At 46.9% G+C, this 25,643-nt stretch overlaps 1 protein-coding gene across 3 annotated transcripts in view; it reads right to left on the bottom strand.

Annotated features, from left to right (window-relative positions):
- Window positions 1-620: 620 nt before the first annotated feature.
- Window positions 621-25,643, bottom strand: part of GTF2H3 (general transcription factor IIH subunit 3) — an 89,653-nt gene continuing 64,630 nt past the window's right edge. For all 3 annotated transcript variants that reach the window (XM_063964488.1, XM_063964487.1, XM_063964489.1), the window contains exons 10-13: window positions 3,161-3,229; window positions 2,805-2,940; window positions 1,172-1,208; window positions 621-1,084 (exon numbers count right to left, since the gene is read on the bottom strand). In XM_063964488.1, the coding sequence (XP_063820558.1) occupies window positions 1,015-1,084; window positions 1,172-1,208; window positions 2,805-2,940; window positions 3,161-3,229 (312 nt within the window). In that variant the 3' untranslated portion in view covers window positions 621-1,014. The remainder of the gene's footprint in view (window positions 1,085-1,171; window positions 1,209-2,804; window positions 2,941-3,160; window positions 3,230-25,643) is intronic.

A 25,643-nucleotide genomic window follows, 5' to 3' on the forward strand; every position in this document is an offset into this window, starting at 1 on the left:
TAAGGGTTATGTTATACTTGAGATCAGTCTTTAGCTGATACTCTTTTGTTCATACTGTTAACTGGTTGCGTATATTCCAGGTTATACGGTGTGGATGGTGTGGGCTGGTATGAATCTTGCCCTTAGATTAACAAAATCCTTTCCTCGTATTGTCCATCTCCTCTGGGCACAGTTTCTCTAACTGAGGTCTGGAGGAGGGGCATAGAGGGAGGAGCCAGTGCACACCCATTCTAAAGTTCTTTAGAGTGCCCTCTGCAAAACGCTGCGGAATATGTGTGCGCTATATAAATAACTGGTAATAAATAATAAATAAATGTCTCCTGCGGAGCCCGTCTATACCCCATGGTCCTTACGGAGTCCCCAGCATCCTCTACGGACTAGGAGAAAAAGATTTACCGGTAGGTTTAAAATCGTATTTATTTATTTTTGTAATTTGCAAAAAATGTGGAGGTACAACAGACTTTGTTCTTTGGTTTTAAAACCCAACAAAACATATTATAAAAATTAATAATTAAACAAAGGTTGTAGAGCTATACCATTCACTGTATGTCATCATGTAAAATCAACATCAAAACATTCTAGATTCAGAAACAGACAGGAAAATCAGCCATAAGGACACATTTTATGTATTCTGCCTTTATTTTTACAAAAGTTTTACTTATAAATAGTTGAAACAAATAAAATATCACAAAGCACAGTATTCATCTGGGGACACAATATTGTGTAACTGGCGATAACTTCTGTTTACCACAGAACTATTACTGGACAATTTCAATGAGTTTATCTATAGAAGAGGTATGTGAATTGCTTTTTTTTTCGTGTATAAACCACTGGCTTGTGCATGAAGTTGAATCACTGCATTTCCACGATTCCTGGTCTTTTGTTTGCATGTCATATTCCTTGTGGCAAATGTATTATATTTTAGCAGCTGTTTGACACCTTAGTCAGAAAAGTCTGAGAAGTTCATCTAAGCCTTGTTGGTTGGTGTCATATGTAAAGCAACGAGTCCTACTGCTAAAACATAGGTTTAAATTTCTTCTTCTTTGCCTTCAGAACTGGGGGCAGTGAGATCTTAAAGGCAGTCCTGTTAAGAGAAGACAGGTTTTCGAATTGAATAAAAACACTAAGCTGATATGTGACATACAGAAGACACAAAGCACACAATACTCACTCGCAGGTAGTGCAGATGGGACTGAAATTGCAGAATACTGAAAAACAAATATACAAGCTGTGAAAGATTGGAAAAGTAACCATATTTTGATGCACAAGTCAGTACATACTGAACTATATTTATTTACAATGTACTACAAGCTTGTTATAGCTGGGTGTAGACATGCACCATAGGCATTTGTACAAACTACTGTAGTACACAAAAAGGTGCTGGCACCCATAGCAACCATTACTATACACATACAGATAGTAAGTAAATTACTCAGTCTTAGTTGGATTTAAAATCTTTTCTTCATATGTATGAACTATTAGAACTGTGGATTTAAGTGTCTACTAAAAAGACTTGAACACAAGAAGATGAAGTCTCCTCAGGACACGCACGATGTAAAACTACTGCTACACCATACATGACTATCCAAAGGGTTACCAGCATGTTTTAGGCTTATAGAATACCTAAATAACTTAAACAAAATAACAAGACATATCACTGATAAAGAACTGATCTATAACTACTAACGCTGGGTACAAACTGGCCGATATATCGGCCGTTCAATTGAACAGCGATATATCGCGGGGGCATCGGTGGGTTCTTACCAGTAATATGTGTGTGAACGACGTCTTTCACAGACCTATCGCATCGGCGCTGCAGCACAACCAATGGCCGATACATCTGCAGACATATTGGCTCACAGGAGTGTGCAGGTGGTCAGCCGACTGACCGTACACTTGCTGCAGAGGCAGCCTGTAACTGACAACACAACCAAGCAGGCACATGTAAATGCCCACCTAGTTGTGATGTCAGGCACGACACATCGTGATAGGTCATCAAATCAGCCGGACGGCCAATCCGTTGTCCTAGTGTGTACCCAGCTAGAAGAAGAAGAAGAGAGTAATAAAGGCAGACTGCCACAAAACAAATGCTGAGCAGGTAAATGTGGCTATGGGCCTGATTCTCAGTTGCATGCAATGCCGATGTTCATGTAGTAGTGATTTTTTGCAACTGTGCATGCCCTAAAACATGTTTAAGAACCCCTATGGAGCATGTGTTAGACAGAGTTTACACACAAAGGTGCTATTGCGATTGGGCAGGCGGTATCAGAAATATTGTGGAAAAGTGATGGGTGTTCCAGGGAGATGTCTAGTAGCGCGTGCAAAAATGGTCCGTTCAGTGGGCGTGTTATGGGAGTGTCACACGTGTGTCAATGCAAGTGGCTGCGTTCCAGAACACCTATGTAGGCATAAGAGGCGGTAGCCAGATGCAGGAACTGCACCTGCCATAGGACTGCTGTGAGTCTCAATGGTGTGACTGTTGGTGGCGTAGAAGGACGCATCAATCGGTAATACAGGGTGCATGGGCGCTAAAAGTGGGCATCTCAGTTCTTGCACATTTGGCTGAATGGATGTGCACAAAGGAAGGAGGTAGTCGCGGTATTTGCATAAACTTGTAGACGGGCATCTGCCACGGTACTACAGAATTAGACACTACATGTATATGTTTACAGTACATAAATACTAGAGAAATAAAGAGCACATTTAAAAAGTGAAAGTGACATGAGGAAAGAAATGTGTCTAGATAAGAGACGTGTAATGTGTGTACTAATAAGCAAGCTGAAGTTCACTCTTCCAATCCTTACTTGATAAACAAACGGAACAAACATAACCAATTTCAATCAGGTTTCGATGGCAGAAACACGCTGCCCGGTAATCCACGTGAACAGGGGGTGGCAGATTCAGCTGGGACCTCTGATCCGGATCAGGAAGAAAAACCCACTGTTCCATAGAGAACACATTTGTTACACAACAGAACATATTACAGTATGTGTTTACAAATCAAACCAAGGGACTAAGATAAATGTAACAATGTCCAAATATTCTTCTGAAATGTATGCCATTAATAGCTTTTTGTTTCAGATACTAAAGCAGCAATAGAAGTTCACCTCTCATGTCCTACTCACGGCTATATTTATGGACACACATTAAGATATCTTACCAGCAAGTACTGCAACAGAGAGTTGACTTGGGGTATTTTCAGGTAAATCCCACCGGTTATGTCGCATGCCTGTAAGAGAGCTGGCTTGTACACATCACTACTGCATGCTCGTCTCTCATTTGTCTTTGGATAAGAGATGTTAAATAGCACATATCTATGATACTTCCATTGTGTAAATTATGTACATAAAAAAGGTGTGCAGGATTCCACTTTTTAAATCAGTGGCTCCCAAACTCCGTCCTCAAGGACCCCTAACAGGTCACATTTTCCAGGTCACCTGTGGATTTTTTAAATGTGACAGCTGATGCTACACAGTGAAACTGCCAGATTACCTAAAAACAGGACCGAGTTTGGAAAATCACTGTTCTAAATCATGGGCTTTATCTGCAGATGACACCGGATGAGCTAAGTCAGTAATTGTGCTCAGCATGCTTATCTCACCCTCATGCATTATTTAATTATATAAATTGGTGGTTGGTAAAATGGGATTTTTTGTTACTCACCTTAAAATCCTTTTCTCTGATTCTGTGAGGGACAATAGAACACTGGGGTATAGCTATTGTGTGAGGAGAGTGGCACTTAAAACTAAAGAACTTAAAAACTGCACTTCCCCCTCTATACCCCAGCTATACCTGCAGCAGCTCAGTTTTTCTCCAATTACCTGTGGAGCCAGACACACTATTTATTCAGGCTGCGCTAGCAATTACTTTTCACTTTACTTCTTTATTCTCTTTGTATAATTTGTTGACATTTTGTTGACGTGGACTCCTGCGGGGTGACTACAGCAGTCACCAGACGGCACCTGCCACTGCCATTGCAGGCTTGTGTCTGGGACCCCTGAGCATCACTTGTCTTCTGACAGTGAAGCTCTGACGAGGTGGCCGGAACCATAGTAACTGGTAAGTTGTCTCCTGTTACCTTAACGAGAGGCAGGACCTAAAGATGCTTTTGGCACACTCTTAAGCAAGTTGTGTTACATGAACAGGGGGCTGGGCTTGTGGCGCCAAATACTCTCTAGTATCCCTGCTAGGTGTATGGGAGACACTGGGAGCCGCTTTGATTACTGACTGTTCCACTAGAGAGCAGTCAGCTCTGTGTCTGCCTCCTGGGTGTGATTCCCTGCTGGGTAAGCCCACCAAATCACTTTCTGCCGCTGCGTGTGAGTGAGGGCCTTTAGGGTCCCGATTGCATGTGGGGTCACCCACGATGGTGGAGATGCCTCCTTGGGTTGGTAAAAATACTGATTTAATAGTGGAGGTTTATATGCAACTGGCAGCTCGAAGGGGACACAAAATCTCCGGATTTAGCAAGCTGGCCTACTTGAGGTTTTTCTCAGATGGGCTTGGAGAATCCAGTCTGGGCTCATGATTTGGCTTCCTACAAGTTCTGGTTCAAGTTTCATCTTCTTTGGATATGCTGAGATGCTGGATCTGTCAGGATGGCATAAGGCACAGAAATACCAGTTACCAGTAATCCTTAGAGTTTGTGAGGATCTGGATTTGTCAAGGCTCCTCTCAGAAAGAAGAGATTCTGGTGGAGGAACCCAATTTATCCTTTCAGATATACAGCATTCTGTTAATATCAGGGTGAAGGTAAAGGCTTTAGAGCAGGCAGTCAAGCAAGTTCTTCACATTTGGATCACAGAAGATTCTGAGGCTTCACATACTTCTCTTTTCAAGCATAGAAGAAGAAGTTGTCACATTTCCATCTTCTCCTCAAAGATTTTTCCTTCCGGAGCTCGATACATATGAGGATTGGGGCACTCCTCCAAAAATGGGTATTTTCTGAGGTTTTACAGCATTTTAGTCTTAATACACCCCGCCAAGAAAGAGGGACATATTTGAAATAAAAAAAATTCTTCAATGGAATCATTTTTTTTGTCTTTAGGTTTCCAAGATTCCATCAGATCTCCCATAGATTTATTACCAACAGACCCAATGCAACCTGATCAGTAACTATAATAGAATTTTCATTAAACTGACAATTTTTATTGAAGAAATACCATGAGGGTAGACAAATTACAATGCACAGTAGGCAAACGGGCGATGAAACAGATATACGCATTAATAATACAGAAAAAAAGAAGGGGGCGTGGCTATGATAGGCAAGGAGTAGCACGTACGGTGCTGAGCTCTCCTGCCTTAATATCCTGGGAATATATCCTGCAGGTCCTCCTGGGGTCTGAAATAAGAAACACAAATGCCCAACGGTGGGGTGACCCTACCAGATCACTTCTGGCCCAGACAGCCTCTAAATCGGCTTGTTTGACCCGAAGGAGCTGCGCTGGCTTCACGAGTGCTGCGCCACGTGGGACGCCATATCTGTGCGGGACTTGTGTGGCGCTGTCTTTAACCCCCCCCCCCCCTGCAAACTGCTGTGACAACCTGCACGGAGAGGAGAAAGGTGTTCCCTACCTCCTGATGCCGCCCAGTGCCGCTACTGACTGAACTGGTGGCTCCAATCCTTCCTGCTCCATCCTCGGCTGGCCCTGATTACGTCGCACTGCTTCCACCAGCTGAGACTCAGGACAGGACCTGAGCAGCGGGCGGGGTGCCTGCTCCCGGACGCCACACTTCAACATCTCCTGCCTCCTCTCTCGCCGGTGAAGCTGCGCTCCTTGCCGCACCGTACCTCCTGCACACACAAAGGGGCACTGACGGGGTGGCGGCGCGGGTGTACCTCCCTGTGTTCTCCAGCTGCAGCCTTTCCACATCACGGCTGCAGTTCCTGCATTGGAACTTCCTTCCTCCAGCATGCAGGTACAATTCTAAAGCAGGGGTGATCCCCCCATTAGGTAGCCCCACTGTGCCTATAAACTTGTGTGGTGAGCCAATCAGCACGGAGGCCCCACCATCCTCTTTTCTCCTGTCTTCTATCCTACACTAATTGAACTGCTCAGGAGGTTGGGGTTAAAGTTTCCTCTCTGGATATTTATGCTGTGCAGTGCTACCCGTGCAAGGACTCTATGAGGCAGTGCACCTATCTGAAAGTTACTGCTGTGACTTTTTCTTTCATTATATATCTTCAGCTAGAGGCTTTATACCCACCACTCGTGCTTTCCCTGATTTGTTGATAAAGTACTGAGTCCATATTGCACGAGATATCTTCCACGGTGCAAAGTATTGTGAACTTCTGCATATGTGAATATACGGTGCTTAGAAGTCTCCCTGTTTACTCTACTATACATTTAAAGTCAGTACTGAAGCTTCCACTAGAGGTGAATATATAGAACACTATGGGGAAGCGGCTGCGGCCAAGCTGGAAAAATTCGTTAGAAACCCACCCGCACAAAATAAGAGAACGGGGGAGTCGCGAGGTGGCTCCTCTCCCTCATCCCCAGCTGCGAGTACGAACTCCGGTCCTCCTGAGGCTTCAGAGGATGCGATCCAAAGAGTTCTGGATGCAGTCAATGCCAGTGAAAACAGACTGGCTGAGAAAATAACTCAAGTTCAAACGGATTTATCTATAATTCATCAAGATCTGCAACGAGTTAGAGAGAGTGGGGGAGGCGGAGACCCGCATTTCTACCGTTGAGGATACTCTGGCTCTGCTTGGCCGACGCACAACTACTCTCGAATCCCAGATGATGGAGGTGTAGAAAAAACTGACTGATATGGAGGGACGTCTGAGGAGAAATAACGTCCGTTTTGTGGGACTGCCCAAAAAGGAAGAGTGCAACACACCTGAAAAATTTCTGGAGCAATGGCTTAAAGATTTTTTCGGGTCGGATACTTTTACAACGCATTTTGCAGTGGAACGTGCACATAGAGTCCCTATGCGGCTGCTACCACCAGGGGCTCCTCCCCGTACATTCATAGCGAAATTTCTTCATTATAAAGATCGGGATATGGTTCTTACACTGGCTCGTACCAAAGGCCCACTCAAGTGGAATGGCACCCCAATATCGGTCTTTCCTGACTTTGCGGTTGATATTCAGAAGGAGAGAGCACAATTCATCCCCATTAAGAGACATCTCAGGGACCTCAGTATCCCGTATGCTATGCTTTTTCCTTCAAAATTGAGAGTGGTCGCGGACGAAGAGATAAAATTCTTTTTGACCCCACGTGAAGCAGTGGTGTGGCTTGACCGGCATTATCCGGCTAGGCGCGCTCTGGCAAATGACTGAGTACTCCTATCGTCAGCTGTCCGGGCTGATAAATATGTCGATAAGTATAGATGTGGATATATGTTGCATTGATGTTATATAACTTAAACCCTTTTTTTAGGGGTATTATTATTTGCACAATTAATGTGCTAAATGTTATACTTAAAACTGAACCCCTGAACGTTTAAGTGTTAACCGGTGCTGACCCCAGGGGGGCCGGGATATGGCAGGGGGGAAACAACAGGCCTCTGGTCACTGTATTTTTTGTCCTCTTTGTAAGTTTGCACACAGTTCAGACAGGTATACAGGGAGGGGGTTATAAAGGGGGGGGGGGGGGGAGTTAGGTTCTAAGTTTTTTAAGCATTGCTGTTGTGACATGTTTGGTCTAGTTTTTTTTGATGGGTTCAACTTATATTTATCTATACTCACAACTTTACTCTGGAAAGATTTGACATTTCATACCATTAGTGATGATGGCACCGCTCAATTTGAAAATTTTGTCCTGGAATGTATGGGGCTTAAATGACAAAATTAAAAGGGCCCTGGTGATCAGGCAGATCAAACAATATTCAGAGATATTATTTGCCTTATGGAGACGCACCTGGAGGGAGCTAAAGTTCTGTCTCTCAGGAAGCCATGGCTGGGGTAGTCATACCACTCCACACATACCTCTCACTCCAGAGGCGTCTCGATTTTGGTGCGTAGGTCTGTCCCGTTTGTTCTCGATCAGATTCAGGTGGATCAGTGGGGCAGATATATTTTTCTCAAATGTCACATGAATTCTATGTCTATATTGTTATTGGCCGTATATATCCCTCTACCATATTCCCCAGAGATTCTGCATAAGGCTGCTACTTTCATGGCTCTTTACCCCGATATTCCCACTATTTGTGCCGGAGATTTCAATAATGTTATAGACCCAACTGTGGATAGGTTTGGCACTAACGTTACTGTGTCCAGACCACATCCGGGTGGTTTTGCATTGTTGGTGCAGGGTATTGGTTTGATAGATGTCTGGAGAGCTAGGCATCCAGCTGCACGCCAAAACTCATGCTTCTCACCCACTTACTCATCCTTTTCTAGAATTGATTTGGTTCTGGTGTCACAATGCTTGCTCCCCAAAATTGTTGACGTCCAGTATGCCACTAGAGGTATCTCGGACCACTCACCGATACTGTTGGATTTGGATACCGGGGGCACCCGGGGGCAATCATTTTGGAAATTTAACTCATTTTGGCTTTCACAGATGGGCACTGGCACAGAGCTTGAACTTGCAAGGCGGGAGTTCCTGGAGCTAAACAGGGATACTGCTAGTGGCACAATCTTATGGGATGCATTTAAAGCATTCATACGTGGTTCTTTAATTAGAGAGGTAGCCACCCTGAAGGCTGGTTATAAACGCCAAGAACTGGAGCTGGAGGCTTCATGTAGATCTCTAGAACTGAAATATTTACATGATGGGTTGGTGTCATCTAAAGAAGCCTGGTTACTTGCACAGTCAAATTGGAGAGAATGTTTGTCTGATAAAGCCAAATACAGCTTACTGTACTCCCAGCATTCCTACTATGCCACGGGTGACAGGCCTGGTTCTTCACTGGCGCATTTAGCGGCGACTGATAAAACTTCTAACACTGTACTTGCCCTACGAGGAGACGATAATGTAACATATGTGAAAACCCCTGAAATAGCTGCCCAGTTTCTTGCCTATTATAAAAAAATTGTATAGTACGAAATTATCAGCCGATTTGACAGAAATAAATTACTATCTTGATGGTATTACAATACCCTCACTTTCTACTGAAGCGGCTGAATTCCTAGATTCCCCTTTGTCATTGACGGAGATAGTTACTGCTATTAAAATGTTTCCTGGGGGCAAAGCACCGGGGCTAGACGGAATACCTATTGAGCTCTATAAAAAACATATTGAATTTTATGGGCCCAAACTGCTTACTCTGTTCAATGACTTATTGGAATTTGGCTCAATGCCTGCCTCTATGACAGATGCTTTGATAATAGTCCTTTTGAAACCAGATAAAGACCCAGAGAAAGCGGCCTCGTATAGGCCTAACTCGCTACTATCTACTGACGTCAAGATCTTGGCAAAGGTCCTGGCACTTCGGTTAAATTCTGTTATAACTCAAATTATTCACATAGATCAGACTGGTTTTATGCCGGGGCGGTCCACTCTAACTAATCAAAGGCGTTTATTTACGCATCTACAGGGCCCTCGCGGGGATGCCGGCTCCTCTGTTATAGTATCTCTTGATGCTGCTAAAGCTTTTGATTCAGTGGAGTGGGCGTTCTTGTGGGGGTCTATGGCTCGCTTCGGCATCGGACCACACTTTATACAATGGGTCAAGTTACTGTATTCGACCCCCTCCCCCAGGATCTTGGTGAACGGTTTCACTTTCTCTGCCTTGCCTCTGGCGAGGGGTACGAGGCAGGTCTGCCGTTATCCCCTATCCTCTTTGCCTTGGCAGTGGAACCGTTGGCATGTCTGGTACGTTTGGACCCGAGGGTGAGGGGCTTCCGAATGGGACATGTCACGGATAAAATTGCCCTATACGCGGATGATATACTGTTGTTTATATCAGACTATAGTAATACCATGCCTTATATATTGGGTATTATTGACACCTTCGGCGGGTACTCTGGTTTATCCATCAATTGGGAAAAGTCTTGCATCCTGCCCTTTTGTGGTACTTGTCCTAGTGCCCCTCTTGTGGATCTCCCTCTTCGATTGGTAGACTCATTTAAATATTTGGGAGTATGGGTAACAAACAATCCCTCTCAATATTTCTCCTTAAATATAAAACCACATGTGGACTATTTGCATACCAGGATTGCAGTGTGGGGGACTTTACCCCTCACTGTAACGTGTAGAATAAATTTAGTGAAAATGGTCGCCCTGCCTAAATTGCTATATGCACTGCAACACTCCCCTGTGTATCTTCCACTAAAAACCTTTAAGAAAATTGATGGCCTTCTTTCATCAATTGTATGGTCTAGTCGTCGGGTCAGAATAAAATTGGACACCCTCACACGCCGACGTGTTCTGGGGGCCTAGCCCTCCCTAAATTCAGTCTGTATTATCTAGCGGCACAATTGGTACACATCAGTAAATGGTTACATGAACCTGATAGGGATGAATTGATTTCCCGAATTCTTTATGAAACAGACCAAAACTATTTCCCAATACAACTACTATTGAGTGACAATGGGGTATATGCAATTCACGGCGAATCGCGGCAATTTTTCGCCGTTTTTTTCCCCCGACTCAATTCGCCAGGTGAATTCTGGCAGGTGGCTGCCGGAATTCACCATATTCAATGAAAAACGGATTCGCCAGAACCGCGGGCGAAAATCGGACGATTTGGCGGATTTTGCCGCGATTTTAAAAAACGGGGGAAAAAATGGCGTGGGGTCCCCCCTCCAAAGCATAACCAGCCTCGGGCTCTTCGAGCTGGTCCTGGTTCTAAAAATGCAGGGAAAAATTGGGCATGGATCCCCCGTATTTTTAAAACCAGCACCGGGCTCTGCGCCTGGTGCCAAAAATACGGGGGACAAAAAGCGTAGGGGTCCCCCGTATTTTTAACACCAGCATCGGGCTCCACTAGCTGGACAGATAATGCCACAGCCGGGGGTCACTTTTATGCCGTGCCCTGCGGCCGTGGAATTAAATATCCAACTAGTCACCTCTGGCCGGGGTACCCTGGGGGAGTGGGGACCCCTTCAATCAAGGGGTCCCCCCCCCAGCCACCCAAGGGCCAGGGGTGAAGCCCGAGGCTGTACCCCCCCATCCAATGGGCTGCGGATGGGGGGGCTGATAGCCTTTTGTGATAATAAAAAGATATTGTTTTTTACAGTAGTACTACAAGTCCCAGCAAGCCTCCCCCGCAAGCTGGTACTTGGAGAACCACAAGTACCAGCATGCGGGAGAAAAACGGGCCCGCTGGTACCTGTAGTACTACTGGAAAAAAAATACCCAAATAAAAACAGGACACAGACACCTTGATAGTAAAACTTTATTACACACTACCGACACACACATACTTACCTATGTTGACACGCCGACTGCCACGGTCTCCGACGATCCGAGGGTACCTGTGAAAAAATTATACTCACCTTCCAGCGTCCAGAGATAAATCCACGTCCAGAGAGATAATCCACGTACTTGTAAAAAAAACAAAACGCAAATACCCGCTCCATACCGGACTGAAAGGGGTCCAATGCTTTCACATCAGACCCCTTTCCACGAATGCCGGGACATCACGTGACTCCTGTCACTGAAGTCCCTTCAGCCAATCAGGAAGCGCTACTTCCGTGGCGCTCACCTGATTGGCTGTGCGCTGTCTGTGCTGTGACAGCGCATCGCAAAGCCGCTCCATTACTTTCAATGGTGGGAACTTTGCGGGTAGCGGTGGGGTCACCCGCCGGTCAGCCGCTGACCGGCGGGTGACCTCACCGCTAGCCGCTAAGTTCCCACCATTGAATATAATGGACTGGGCTGTGCGATGCGCTGTCTGCTCAGACGCGCAGAGCCAATCAGATGAGCGCAACGAAGTTGCGCTTCCTGATTGGCTTTAGAGACCTTTCTGTGACAGCTGTCACTGACAGGTCTCTCTGCATTCGGGGATAGGGGTCTCATGTGTCAACATGGGACCCCTTTCAGTCCGTGTGGTCGGTTGTCCGGTTTGTTTTTTTCTCCAAGTCCGTGGATTTATCTCTGGACCATGGCTGAGGTGAGTATATTGATCTTTTATTTTCAGGTATCCGTGGATTCTACATGGAGAAGAGGACCGATGTCGGCGTGTGAACATAGGTAAGTATGTGTGTGTCGACGTATGAAATAAAGTTTTACTTTCACGGTGTGTGTGTCCTGTTTTTATTTGGGTATTTTTTTTCCAGTAGTACTACAGGTACCAGCGGGCCCGTTTTTCTCCCGCATGCTGGTACTTGTGGTTCTCCAAGTACCAGCTTGCGGGGGAGGCTTGTTGGGACTTGTAGTACTGCTGGAAAAAACAATATTCTTTTCATGATCCCAAAAGGCTATCAGCCCCCCCATCCGCAGCCCATTGGATGGGGGGGGACAGCCTCGGGCTTCACCCCTGGCCCTTGGGTGGCTGGGGGGGGGACCCCTTGATTGAAGGGGTCCCCACTCCCCCAGGGTACCCCGGCCAGGGGTGACTAGTTGGATATTTAATGCCACGGCCGCAGGGCACGGCATAAAAGTGACCCCCGGCTGTGGCATTATCTGTCCAGCTAGTGGAGCCCGATGCTGGTGTTAAAAATACGGGGGACCCCTACGCTTTTTGTCCCCCGTATTTTTGGCACAAGCACCAGGCGCAGAGCCCGGTGCTGGTTTTAAAAATACGGGGGATCCCCTGTCAATTTTTCCCCCGCATTTTTAGAACCAGGACCAGCTCGAAGAGCCCGAGGCTGGTTATGCTTTGGAGGGGGGACCCCACGCCATTTTTTTTAGGATTTTACCGTTCCAGCAATAAAAAATAAAATAAAAAAAAATAATATTTTAAAAAATATATAAATAATATTTGTGCCTCCAAAAAAAAAAAAAAAAAGTACCTAATCCCTTCTAATATAAATAGATCTGCTATTCCAAAAAAAAAAAAAAACACAAAAAAAAACATGTTTAAATTTTTTTTATTTGTTTTCACCCTCCAAAGTGTGGCGGATTGAAAATGACGAATTTGCTGTCTAAAAGCACTGCTGTCGAATTTCCAAACTTGAATTGAATATGCTTTGGTCGAATTGCAGCACTTGTATCATTGCAGAAAAGTCGAATTTGCAAAAATTCGAATTTCAAAAAGTCGAATTTTGAAAGTCCGTTTTTTGGTCGGAAAGCATAGGCGAATTTTTTTTTTGGTCGAAAATGACCCGAAATTCGACAATTTCGGGAATTCGACCGCAATTGCATATACCCCAATGTGTCGCTTTATAAACTCCTAGTCGTCAAACAGGCAATTTTGGTCTGGAGACAGACACATAGACTGTTGCAGGGAGAGGGCTGGGACCCAGAAACGCCCTTAGCATATACGCGTACCCTTAATGAGCTTGCTTCACTACAGGTTAAGGAGGTCTGGCACAGTCATGGGGTACAGTCTCTTGGACAATTATATCACATGGGTATATTTAAGACCTTCCAACAACTCCAGGAAGATTACAATATTCCTACTTTCTATTTTTATTGTTATTTACAAATCCGCCACGCTGGTCAGACTCAATTTGCGGCTGCCCCCCTGATGCTGCGGGACACACCAGTTCGTGAACTAGTCTCTAACACTCAAAACTGTACTATTTCCTTGTTCTATTCGGCTCTGCTCCATGCCTACCATAAAGAGGCCCTTGCTTCTATTAAATCTAAATGGGAGGGGGACCTAGGACCCATCTCGGACGAAACTTGGGAAGATGCTATAGGCGCCTCTAGACTGGTGACTGCAACAGTTCGATACCAACAGGTACACCTTTTTGTTTTACACAGAGTCTATATTACCCCGGAGAGGCTAATGAGATATGGAGGTAGGACAGATTCTAAATGTCCCAAGTGTGCTCTAACAGGGGGCACCTTTTGGCACATGCTTTGGTCTTGTCAAATAGTTAATGCATTCTGGCAGGATGTGATCAAGATTATAGTTTCCACTGGCATACCTGCTGATGTACTGTCCCCTCTTGCGTGTGTGTTGGCGGTGGTGGATGAGGAGTTGCTGGATGCCCCCTCCAGATGTTATGTTATAAATTTATGTGCTCTTGTACAAGTATCTATAGCCCGTTCGTGGATGGCACCCACTGGCCCAGATACAGACTCATGGATTACCCTAGTGAATACCACGGTAGCACATGAAAAATTTGTTTACATATCCAGAACAGTTATCACTAAATTCTATATGATATGGGATAGGTGGCTATCTTCACCATATGCCAAGAGTACTCGCATCAATATGCTCTATGGTGCCAACTCAGTTTCATAAGGATACATTAAGTTGTTACATATTGTAGAAAAGAAACAGTAACTAATGATCGCACAGACGTAATGTTTAATATACTGTTTATTCAGGTTGATAACGTATAAGGCTGGTACACATGGACAGTGCAATGTGTATGTGGTCTCATACATATTCCACATTGCTTGAAACCAAGTTGTTCCCGTCTACACTTTATTCTGTATCTTTCGATTGAATGCATGTACCGATACTGGTAATCTGTTAATCTGCATCTTCACGATGTGCTATTTACGGTTTAATTAATGTCAATGACAGCAATGCGATTAAGTAATGTTTTATTTGTTTTTTGTTATGTAACCAAATCAAAACACAATAAAAATTGTTGAATTAAAAAAAGAAAAGAAAAGAATAATACAGAAAAAAAAGAAGATGTTAGGAAGGGATAACATTTGGTTGAAGCTGCTAGGAGACTTTGTATCGAGAGAGGAGATGGGAAAGGCAGGGCAGAACGTCCATAATGGCTTTGGTAAAGAGCCGCTGGGAGACATTTGTGTGTAGGAAAGAGGAAGAAGCCAAGGACCAAAAGTGCACGAGGCCAATTATATATAGGAAAGGTCAAGAGATACAGGGAGAGAACATATCTAATTTGGGGAAAGTAGCAAAAAAACTAGTTAGAGAGGGGAAAAGAAAGACAGAGGGGAAAGGACAAGGACAGGGGGATTATAATAAGATTTTACTCACCGGTAAATCTATTTCTCGTAGTCCGTAGTGGATGCTGGGGACTCCGTAAGGACCATGGGGAATAGCGGCTCCGCAGGAGACTGGGCACAGCTAAGAAAGATTTAGGACTACCTGGTGTGCACTGGCTCCTCCCACTATGACCCTCCTCCAGACTTCAGTAAGGATACTGTGCCCGGAAGAGCTGACACAATAAGGAAGGATTTTGAATCCCGGGTAAGACTCATACCAGCCACACCAATCACACCATATAACTCGTGATAATATACCCAGTTAACAGTATGATAACAACTGAGCCTCTCAACAGATGGCTCAACAATAACCCTTGTAGTTAACAATAACTATATACAAGTATTGCAGACAGTCCGCACTTGGGACGGGCGCCCAGCATCCACTACGGACTACGAGAAATAGATTTACCGGTGAGTAAAATCTTATTTTCTCGGACATCCTAGTGGATGCTGAGGACTCCGTAAGGACCATGGGGATTATACCAAAGCTCCCAAACGGGCGGGAGAGTGCGGATGACTCTGCAGCACCGAATGAGAGAACTCAAGGTCCTCCTCAGCCAGGGTATCAAATTTGTAGAATTTTGCAAACGTGTTTGCCCCTGACCAAGTAGCAGCTCGGCAAAGTTGTAAAGCCGAGACCCCTCGGGCAGCCGCCCAAGAAGAGCCCACTTTCCTCGTGGAATGGGCTTTTACAGATTTAGGCTGCGGCAGGCCAGCCACAGAATGCGCAAGCTGAATTGTGCTACAAATCCAGCGAGCAATAGTCTGCTTTGAAGCAAGAGCACCCATCTTGTTTGGTGCATACAGGATAAATAGCGAGTCAGTCTTCCTGACTCCAGCCGTCCTGGAAACATAAATTTTCAAGGCCCTGACTACGTCCAGTAACTTGGAGTCCTCCAAGTCCCTAGTAGCCGCAGGCACCACGATAGGTTGGTTCAAGTGAAAAGCTGATACCACCTTAGGAAGAAACTGGGGACGAGTCCTCAATTCTGCCCTATGCATATGGAAAATCAAATATCAGGATTTTGGTACTTACCGATAAATCCCTTTCTCCGATTCCACAGGGGCCACTGGAGCGTAGTTACAATGGGGAAATAGTAGGCAGTAATTGGGAGCTGGCACTTTAAAAATTCTCACACTGTGGCTAGCTCCTCCCCTACTATCTCCCCTCCAAGCCAGTCTACGTAAAACTGTGCCCGAGGAGAGCTGGAATAAACAAACCGTAAGGTAGAGGAGGTTAATGAAGCCCTGTAAACCAGGATAACACAGACCAAACCTGGAACAGAACCTAACAAACAACCGGCTAGCCCGAACTCAACAAGCAGTCATATGGTGATCTGCAAACCGTTAAGCAAAAAACAAGGAGGAACAGCGCTGGGCGGGCGTCCAGTGGCCCCTGTGGAATCGGAGAAAGGGATTTATCGGTAAGTACCAAAATCCTGATTTCTCCTTCATCCACTAGGGGCCACTGGAGCGTAGTTACAATGGGGACGTCCCAGAGCTCCCAGAACGGGTGGGAGAGCGCTGAGAGTCCTGTAAAACCGCTCGGCCAACTGTGATGCAGAGGCCGCAAAAGTGTCAAACTTGTAGAATTTGACAAAACGAATGGCGGTCCGCCCGACATAAAGTATTCATGGAGACCCCACGGGCAGCTGCCCACGAAGGTCCCACAACGCACGTAAAGTGTGCTGAAATGGAAAACGGAGGCTCCTGAGCAACCGCCAAGAAGACTGTCTGATGGTCAGATGTATCCAACAGCCCAGCATATGCTGGGACCCCGGCTATTTAGTACGGGAGCATCGTACAGAACAAAGAAGAAAAAGCCCTTCGTCAAATAGCCTAAGACCGCTGTAGAGAGAGTCGGCGAGCCCTGACAACAGTCAAAGAGGACCGAAAAACACTAGTGTCAGATTTATATGTAAAAACGGACATCCCCTTTGGAAGAAACGACCGCTGAGGCCGAAGCTCAGCCGGGGGAGTTGCCAATAGAGAACTCCCTGAAAGAGAGCCCGAACTTACGGCCGCCAGGCTAATCTCTTTTGGAAGAAAACCGAAAAAGGCAGAGACCTAAAATTCAGGTCACTGTGGTTTGAAGCGCAGCGGAGCAAAAACTCCCAGAGAAACCAAAGATGACGGCTGAATGGTAACTGAAAGAAGGGGAAAACCCCTTTTATCCTTAGTATGTCCCATACAGTTTTACAAAAGTGGCAAAAGCGAGAAGAGGTAACAGACTTCTGAAATCGGGGCCCAGTAGGCCTAACCGAACTAGGGAATTCGTCCCTTCTGAGGTCTCGTGAACAGTCACACGGTTAAATGAAAACAGTGTAAGATTGAATAAAGAAAAGGGCCCTGTTGAAGTAGACAGTCCAGTCGAGGTAGGAGCCAAGGCTCCTCTACTGACAACAGGTGTAGCTGTATCTTCAAGTCATGCGTGGCCCAACCGGAGCCACCGAGAGGACTAGCACGCATATTTCCCTCCTGTGTTACCGAAAGAGAGGCAGGATAGAATAACCAGAAAACTCCCAGGAGCCCTGAGGGCATCCTCGGCTACTGCCGCCAGAGCTCACGTTCGAGAGTAGGAAAGGGTTAAAGAGTCAGTCAGAACGCCCTGAGGTCGATCCGAAATCTCCGCCAACAGCGGACCAGTTGACAAAACTCCGGGGAATGTCCCCTCACCCGGGAGTCTGACCTGGCGGCTTGACCTGGAAAGAAGATTGTTGTCCCCCGCTCAGAGGGGAATGTAGGCGACCACTCATTGCGTCGCAGCTTGACTGAAGAAATAGAGTACCTGGTGCCGAGGAAGGAAAAATCCTCCAACGGACCGTGTTGAGAAATGTCTACGAGGAGCATAATTTTGGATCCGTGTCGAACCAGAAGCTCCTGGATCCTCCGGATATTCAGAAGCCACCTAATGTACAAAGTGGGATAGTAGTAGTAGATTGTCCCATTAGGGGACCAACGTACTTCCTGCCCTTGGGAAAGATTTATTCTGTGATCTTCCTGAACCCTGTGTGAGTGGAAGAGAGACCGAATGGAAGTGGACTGACAGTGAAAATGAGTATCCTGTAATGCGAATCTGAGAAAAGCCCGTTGAGGAAACCCAACGGAAATCAGTAAACAGGCCTCCCTGCAGACAAGGGACACGTAAAACTCCCTATCTTGTCCAAAACTAGCAATCACAGACTGAAAGGATTCTAAGGCCAGAATAGGCCTGGCCGAGCCCACAGGCTTCGGAACGTGAAAAGAAAACAAAGGCCTGAGAACTGTCCCGATTCAAATGATATCTGAAAGACAGGGATCAACCTCCTTTGCGGTTAGAAGCATATGGAGCGCCGACTGCAGTATGACTCTCTTGACTCCTGAGACGGTTGTACTCCAAAATTAAGTCTGTAACCGCCCAAGCCTTCTCAGTACTCTCCGTAGGACCCCGACATGCGCCTACCCTGGGACCCTCCAGGTGGTAGGAAGGTTTGACCTGTAGTAGGTGTATAGGATGACTTAAAGTCAGACTGGACCGAGGATGCTGAACCTCTGCTTCAGCTTTTTGCCCTGAGATCCCCTGGCGACGGAGATATCGCCCGTGTGGAGTCGAAAGCTTGAAAGGGCACGGAAAAATCTAAAGGAAAGACCGGTAAAGGTCTGTCTTGGAGCTGGGGTAGTAGTAGGAGAAAGCAAAGTGGACTTACCTCCAATGGTTTAAGAAATCCTGCAGAAAGTTCCTTCCCCTGAACCATCTGCCCCGTAGGATTTCATGTTCACCTGTCACTGTCGCAGCCCCAGAGGTCGTCGGGTTAAGACAGCCCAAGCGAAAATGCAGGTTCCGAGTCTGCAGACGTGAAGACCTCCAAAGAACATAAAGCAGAATCGTGATTCTGACCCGTACCAAAGTATCAATTGATCCTGATGCGAAACATCCTGTAACCTAGAGGACAATTGTTCCACAACCTACCTGCTCCGGACAAGGTAGAACCCCGCTGCCGTATATGTGCGTTCGATGGATGCCTGAGCAAGGTTGCCTCAGGAAAAAACGGCAGCTTGTTGGACCGGCGATACATCGAGGGGTATACCCTGGAGAGGTACTGATACCATTTCCTGCCGTCTGCGGGGAAAGGATAGGAAAACAAACATTGTTTGATACCTGAAATTGTGTATTCGGGTGTCTACCGGAGCCTGCCCAGCTCATCCGATACTGGACCAGTCGCTGTCATTTCGTCATCGGCGTTGTACCCTGATGGACTTGACGTGTCCGCCTCCTTTACCTGCAGTATCAGACGAACTGCTGTATAATGCACCTGGATATTCTGAGACACTGGTTCAGACTCCACAGAAAACAGACATCATCAGTATTGTAACATGGAAGGTTAGCAAGGTTCCTTTAGAAACCTGGAGAGGTGAAATGACGTATAAGGTCTCTGGTTAACAGTGACATTACCTGCATAATCTGAGCTGTTCAAACAGGAGTGTCCTGCAGGTGCGTGGAGGGTTAAGCAGATTGCTCCACCGCCTACTTTACACCTAAGAGGGAATTCTTTGACTATCCCAGGTGAGACAAACGAAAGGAGAAAAGGTGGGTTAAATAAACACAGCCCTATGTAAGGTCTGCACTATAATGTGTGACCGACACGATTCAAATAAACTTTCTGGAGCAGCGGAGACCTGAACCAGTAGCGCTGCGCTGTGGGACAGGAGTCTTAGCCCTAGGCTATAGGAGCTCACCTTAAAGTTGTTGTTTTTTTTGTTTTTTTTTGGATTCAAACCTCTGTTCAGATACCCGCTACTAGCGTACTGAGCTACAGCGCTATTTGTCTGATGCCTTACACATATTCCCAAATTACAAATAGCATTAGTAACTAGTGACACCAAGGAATAATAAAGGGAAGGCAACACCCCGCCCTGCGTTGAGGGCTGAAGAGATGGCTGCCCCGCACAATCCCCACCTAACAGGTATTTCTCTGACTTGCGTAGCCCTATGTAATGTCTGCAGTATAACCTGCAGTGACAGAGTAGGAGCTTTAAAGTAGGTTTTTGTTGGGATCACAACCCTGGTCCCTGTGTTCAGATGTCCCCGCTACTATCTGATGCCATACACATTCCCCAAATTACAAGTGACATAAAGGAATAATAAAGGGAAGGAGAACCCGGATGGTCACCCCAAATGGCGGTTAGCCAGTGATAAAAGCTGGGGAGAAATGTTATGTGGCAAGGCGGTGTTAACTCTTATAACTGAACATCCAATATACATGGGACCTTATCTATTTGTCTCTGAGTATGCAAGATTAGCCCACTAGGCTATAGGAGACACTGCAAATATGAAGCCATGTCTGTACCTGGATGTGGCAGAGGTTTCCCCTGCAGGGAGGAAATGGCCGCCAGAGTGAAACTCCTCTGGGCTATGAGATAAAATCAATATAATGGATAACTGGATTAGTGCTGAGCCACTCTGACTGCATAGTATATATTACACTCTCACCAGCACCACCTGTCTGAGCTGTGCATTAAACTCAGATAAATGGCCACTATACTATAACAGTGGCCGGGGAGCGGAGAGCGCTGAGCCCGCTGTACAGAGCGGGAGTTAGCTCCGCCCCCCGGTTATGGCGCCTTATTGAAAACCTATATCTAACGAAGCGGGAAGCGCCCTGTACCCTCCGCTGGACCTGCGAGTCAGCGCCGGGGAGCGGGGAGCGTTGAGCCCGCTATACAGAGCTAGTAGAGCCCTGTATCTGCGAGCCGCCGCCGGGGAGTGTTGCGCTGTACAGAGCGCGAGTCGACGCCGGGGAGCAGGGAACGCTGAGCCCGCTCTACAGAGCGGGACTTAGCTCCACCCCCTCCGTACAAGGCGCCAAATTTAAAAATTGCTTTGCGCTCCAGCGGGATCCCTGTGCCGGCTCTGTGAGTCGCGCTGAGCGGGGATCCATGCGGGGGGTGTGGGGAGCTGGGGGAGCCGCACCAATTTACAGACAATGCCCCATTATGATCATGGTATCAGAATGACACACACTCCGTTGTCAGTCAGGGTTGCAGGGGATCTGTATATCACATACTCAGCCTCCCCCATTCATCATGTCTGTTTCTCCATAAGGAGGAACAGGTAGGATACATGAAGCACTCAGTACATTGCAGCCCCAGAGAGCCCTTCTGGAGTGGGTTGTACAACAATAAACAGTGCATTGCTCTAAAAACATAAATCCACCACAAATAAAGTACAGCTCACTCACCACTGCTGCTGTTCTTGGTGGATCGGCCCCGACACGCGCCGCACGCAGTGGTGTCCGGCCGCATATACTTACTGCTGCCCAGCTGCCGGAATCTTCTGCTGGATGGAGTGGTCCCGACACGCGCCGCACACAGCGGTGTCCGCCAACTCAGGAGAGCTCAGTGTCTCCCTCAGCCGGGGCCCATCCCGAGCCGCACGCAGCTGCAATGGGACCCCGCCGGCAGCTCCCGCGGTGCAGACTGGTAGTGGCAGAGCTGCCAGTCCGTGCGTGTGTGTGAAGAAAAATAAAATAATAAAGAAAAAAGAAAAAATTTCTTCAGCTAAACCCAAGTGAACCAGCTCACCTCGGGCACTAACTAAGACTGGCTTGGAGGGGAGATAGTAGGGGAGGAGCTAGCCACAGTGTGAGAATTTTTAAAGTGCCAGCTCCCAGTTACTGCCTACTATTTTCCCATTGTAACTACGCTCCAGTGGCCCCTAGTGGATGAAGGAGAAAGGGGCTTTTACATGACAAAGCCGCCAATTCTGACACACGCCTTGCCGAAGCCAAGGCCAAAAGCATGACCACTTTCCACGTGAGATATTTTAAATCCACGGTTTTGAGTGGCTCAAACCAATGTGACTTTAGGAAACCCAACACCACGTTGAGGTCCCACGGTGCCACTGGAGGCACAAAAGGAGGCTGAATATGCAGCACTCCCTTGACAAATGTCTGAACTTCAGGCAGTGAAGCCAGTTCTTTTTGGAAGAAAATCGACAGAGCCGAAATCTGGACCTTAATGGAACCCAGTTTTAGGCCCATAGTCACCCCTGACTGTAGGAAGTGCAGAAATCGACCTAGCTGGAATTCCTCCGTTGGGGCCTTCCTTGCCTCACACCACGCAACATATTTTCGCCATATGCGGTGATAATGTTGTACGGTTACATCTTTTCTAGCTTTAATAAGCGTAGGAATGACTTCCTCCGGAATACCCTTTTCTTTTAGGATCCGGTGTTCAACCGCCATGCCGTTAAACGCAGCCGCGGTAAGTCTTGGAACAGACAGGGCCCCTGCAGCAGCAGGTCCTGTCTGAGCGGCAGAGGCCATGGGTCCTCTGAGATTAATTCTTGAAGTTCCGGGTACCAAGACCTTCTTGGCCAATCTGGAACAATGAGAATAGTTCTTACTCCTCTTTTCTTTATTATCCTCAGTACCTTGGGTATGAGAGGAAGAGGACGGAACACATAAACCGACCGGTACACCCACGGTGTCACTAGAGCGTCCACAGCTATCGCCTGAGGGTCTCTTGACCTGGCGCAATATTTTTCTAGCTTTTTGTTTAAGCGGGACGCCATCATGTCCACCTGTGGCTTTTCCCAACGGTTTACAATCAGTTGGAAGACTTCTGGATGAAGTCCCCACTCTCCCGGGTGGAGGTCGTGCCTGCTGAGGAAGTCTGCTTCCCAGTTGTCCACTCTCGGAATGAACACTGCTGACCGTGCTAACACGTGATTTTCCGCCCATCGGAGAATCCTTGTGGCTTCTGCCATCGCCGTCCTGCTTCTTGTGCCGCCCTGTCGATTTACATGGGCGACTGCCGTGATGTTGTCTGACTGGATCAGAACCGGCTGGTTTTGAAGCAGGGGCTTTGCTTGACTTAGGGCATTGTAAATGGCCTTCAGTTCCAGAACATTTATGTGTAGGGAAGTCTCCTGACTTGACCAAAGTCCTTGGAAGTTTCTTCCCCGTGTGACTGCACCCCAGCCCCGAAGGCTGGCATCCGTGGTCACCAGGACCCAGTCCTGTATGCCGAATCTGCGGCCCTCTCTGAGATGAGCACTCTGCAGCCACCACAGCAGAGACACCCTGGTCCTTGGAGACAGGGTTATCAACCGATGCATTTGAAGATGCGATCCGGACCATTGATCCAACAGGTCCCACTGAAAGGTTCTGGCATGGAACCTGCCGAATGGAATCGCTTCGTAGGAAGCTACCATCTTTCCCAGGACTCGCGTGCAATGATGCACCGACACCTGTTTTGGTTTCAGGAGGCCTCTCACTAGAGATGACAGCTCCTTGGCTTTCTCCTCTGGGAGAAACACTTTTTTCTGGACTGTGTCCAGAATCATCCCCAGGAACAGTAGACGTGTCGCCGGAACCAGCTGAGACTTTGGAATATTCAGAATCCAACCGTGCTGGTGTAGCACCTCCTGAGATAATGCTACGCCGACCAACAACTGCTCTCTGGACCTCGCCCTTATCAGGAGATCGTCCAAGTATGGGATAATTAAAACTCCCTTTTTCCGAAGGAGTATCATCATTTCGGCCATTACCTTGGTAAATACCCTCGGTGCCGTGGACAGGCCGAACGGCAACGTCTGGAATTGGTAATGACAATCCTGTACCACAAATCTGAGGTACTCCTGGTGAGGATGGTAAATGGGGACATGCAGGTAAGCATCCTTGATGTCCAGAGATACCATGTAATCTCCCTCTTCCAGGCTTGCAATAACCGCCCTGAGCGATTCCATCTTGAACTTGAATTTTCTTAAATATGTGTTCAAGGATTTCAAATTTAAAATGGGTCTCACCGAACCGTCCGGTTTCGGTACCACAAACATTGTGGAATAGTAACCCCGTCCTTGTTGAAGTAGGGGCACCTTGACTATCACCTGTTGGGAATACAGCTTGTGAATTGCCTCTAACACAGCCTCCCTTTCTGAAGGAGTCGTTGGTAAGGCAGATTTGAGGAAACGGCGGGGGGGGGGGGGGGGATGTCTCGAATTCCAGCCTGTACCCCTGAGATACCACTTGAAGGATCCAGGGATCTATCTGTGAGCGAGCCCACTGATTGCTGAAGTTTTTGAGACGGCCCCCCACCGTACCTGGCTCCGCCTGCTGAGCCCCAGCGTCATGCGGCGGACTTAGCAGAAGAAGCGGGGGAGGACTTTTGTTCCTGGGAAGTGGCTGTATGCTGCAGCTTTTTTCCCCTACCTCTGCCTCTGGGCAGAAAGGACGCGCCTCTACCCCGTCTGCTCTTTTGGGGGCGAAAGGACTGCACCTGATAATACGGTTCTCTCTTTGGTTGTGAGGGGACATGTGGCAAAAATGATGACTTCCCAGCTGTTGCTGTGGACACTAAGTCTGAAAGACCATCCCCGAACAACTCCTCACCCTTATAAGGCAAAACTTCCATGTGCCTTTTAGAATCTGCATCACCTGTCCACTGCCGGGTCCATAACCCTCTCCTGGCACAAATGGACAGTGCACTTATTTTTGATGCCAGCCGGCAAATATCCCTCTGTGCATCTCTTATGTAAAAGACAGCGTCTTTAATATGCTCTACGTTTAGCAATATAGTGTCCCTGTCTAGGGTGTCAATGTTTTCTGACAGGGAGTCTGACCATGCAGCTGCAGCACTGCACATCCATGCTGAGGCAATAGCTGGTCTCAGTATAATACCAGTGTGTGGATATATAGCTTTCTGGAGAGCCTCCTGCTTTCTGTCAGCAGGTTCCTTTAGGGCGGCCGTATCCTGGGACGGCAGTGCCACCTTTTTTGATAAGCGCGTAAGTGCTTTATCCACCCTAGGGGGTGTTTCCCAACGTGACCTATCCTCTGGCGGGAAAGGGTACGCCATTAGTAATTTTTTTGAAATTACCAATTTTTTATCGGGGGAAGCCCACGCTAGTTCACACACTTCATTCAATTCTTCAGAAGTGGGAAAAACTACTGGTAGTTTTTTCTCCCCAAACATAATACCCTTTTTTGTGGTACCTGGGGTCACCTCAGAAATGTGTAAAAATAAGAATTTACTTACCGATAATTCTATTTCTCGTAGTCCGTAGTGGATGCTGGGAACTCCGTAAGGACCATGGGGAATAGCGGCTCCGCAGGAGACTGGGCACAAAAAGAAAGCTTTAAGACTACCTGGTGTGCACTGGCTCCTCCCCCTATGACCCTCCTCCAAGCCTCAGTTAGGATACTGTGCCCGGACGAGTGTACACAATAAGGAAGGATTTTGAATCCCGGGTAAGACTCATACCAGCCACACCAATCACACCGTACAACTTGTGATATGAAACCCAGTTAACAGCATGATAACAGAGGAGCCTCTGAATAGATGGCTCACAACAAGAACCCGATTAGTTAACAATAACTATGTACAAGTATTGCAGACAATCCGCACTTGGGATGGGCGCCCAGCATCCACTACGGACTACGAGAAATAGAATTATCGGTAAGTAAATTCTTATTTTCTCTGACGTCTTAGTGGATGCTGGGAACTCCGTAAAGACCATGGGGATTATACCAAAGCTCCCAAACGGGCGGGAGAGTGCGGATGACTCTGCAGCACCGAATGAGAGAACTCCAGGTCCTCCTCAGCCAGGGTATCAAATTCATAGAATTTTGCAAACGTGTTTGCCCCTGACCAAGTAGCTGCTCGGCAAAGTTGTAAAGCCGAGACCCCTC

This window comes from Pseudophryne corroboree, chromosome 1 (assembly GCF_028390025.1).
Source record: "Pseudophryne corroboree isolate aPseCor3 chromosome 1, aPseCor3.hap2, whole genome shotgun sequence".
Lineage (NCBI taxonomy): Eukaryota > Metazoa > Chordata > Amphibia > Anura > Myobatrachidae > Pseudophryne > Pseudophryne corroboree.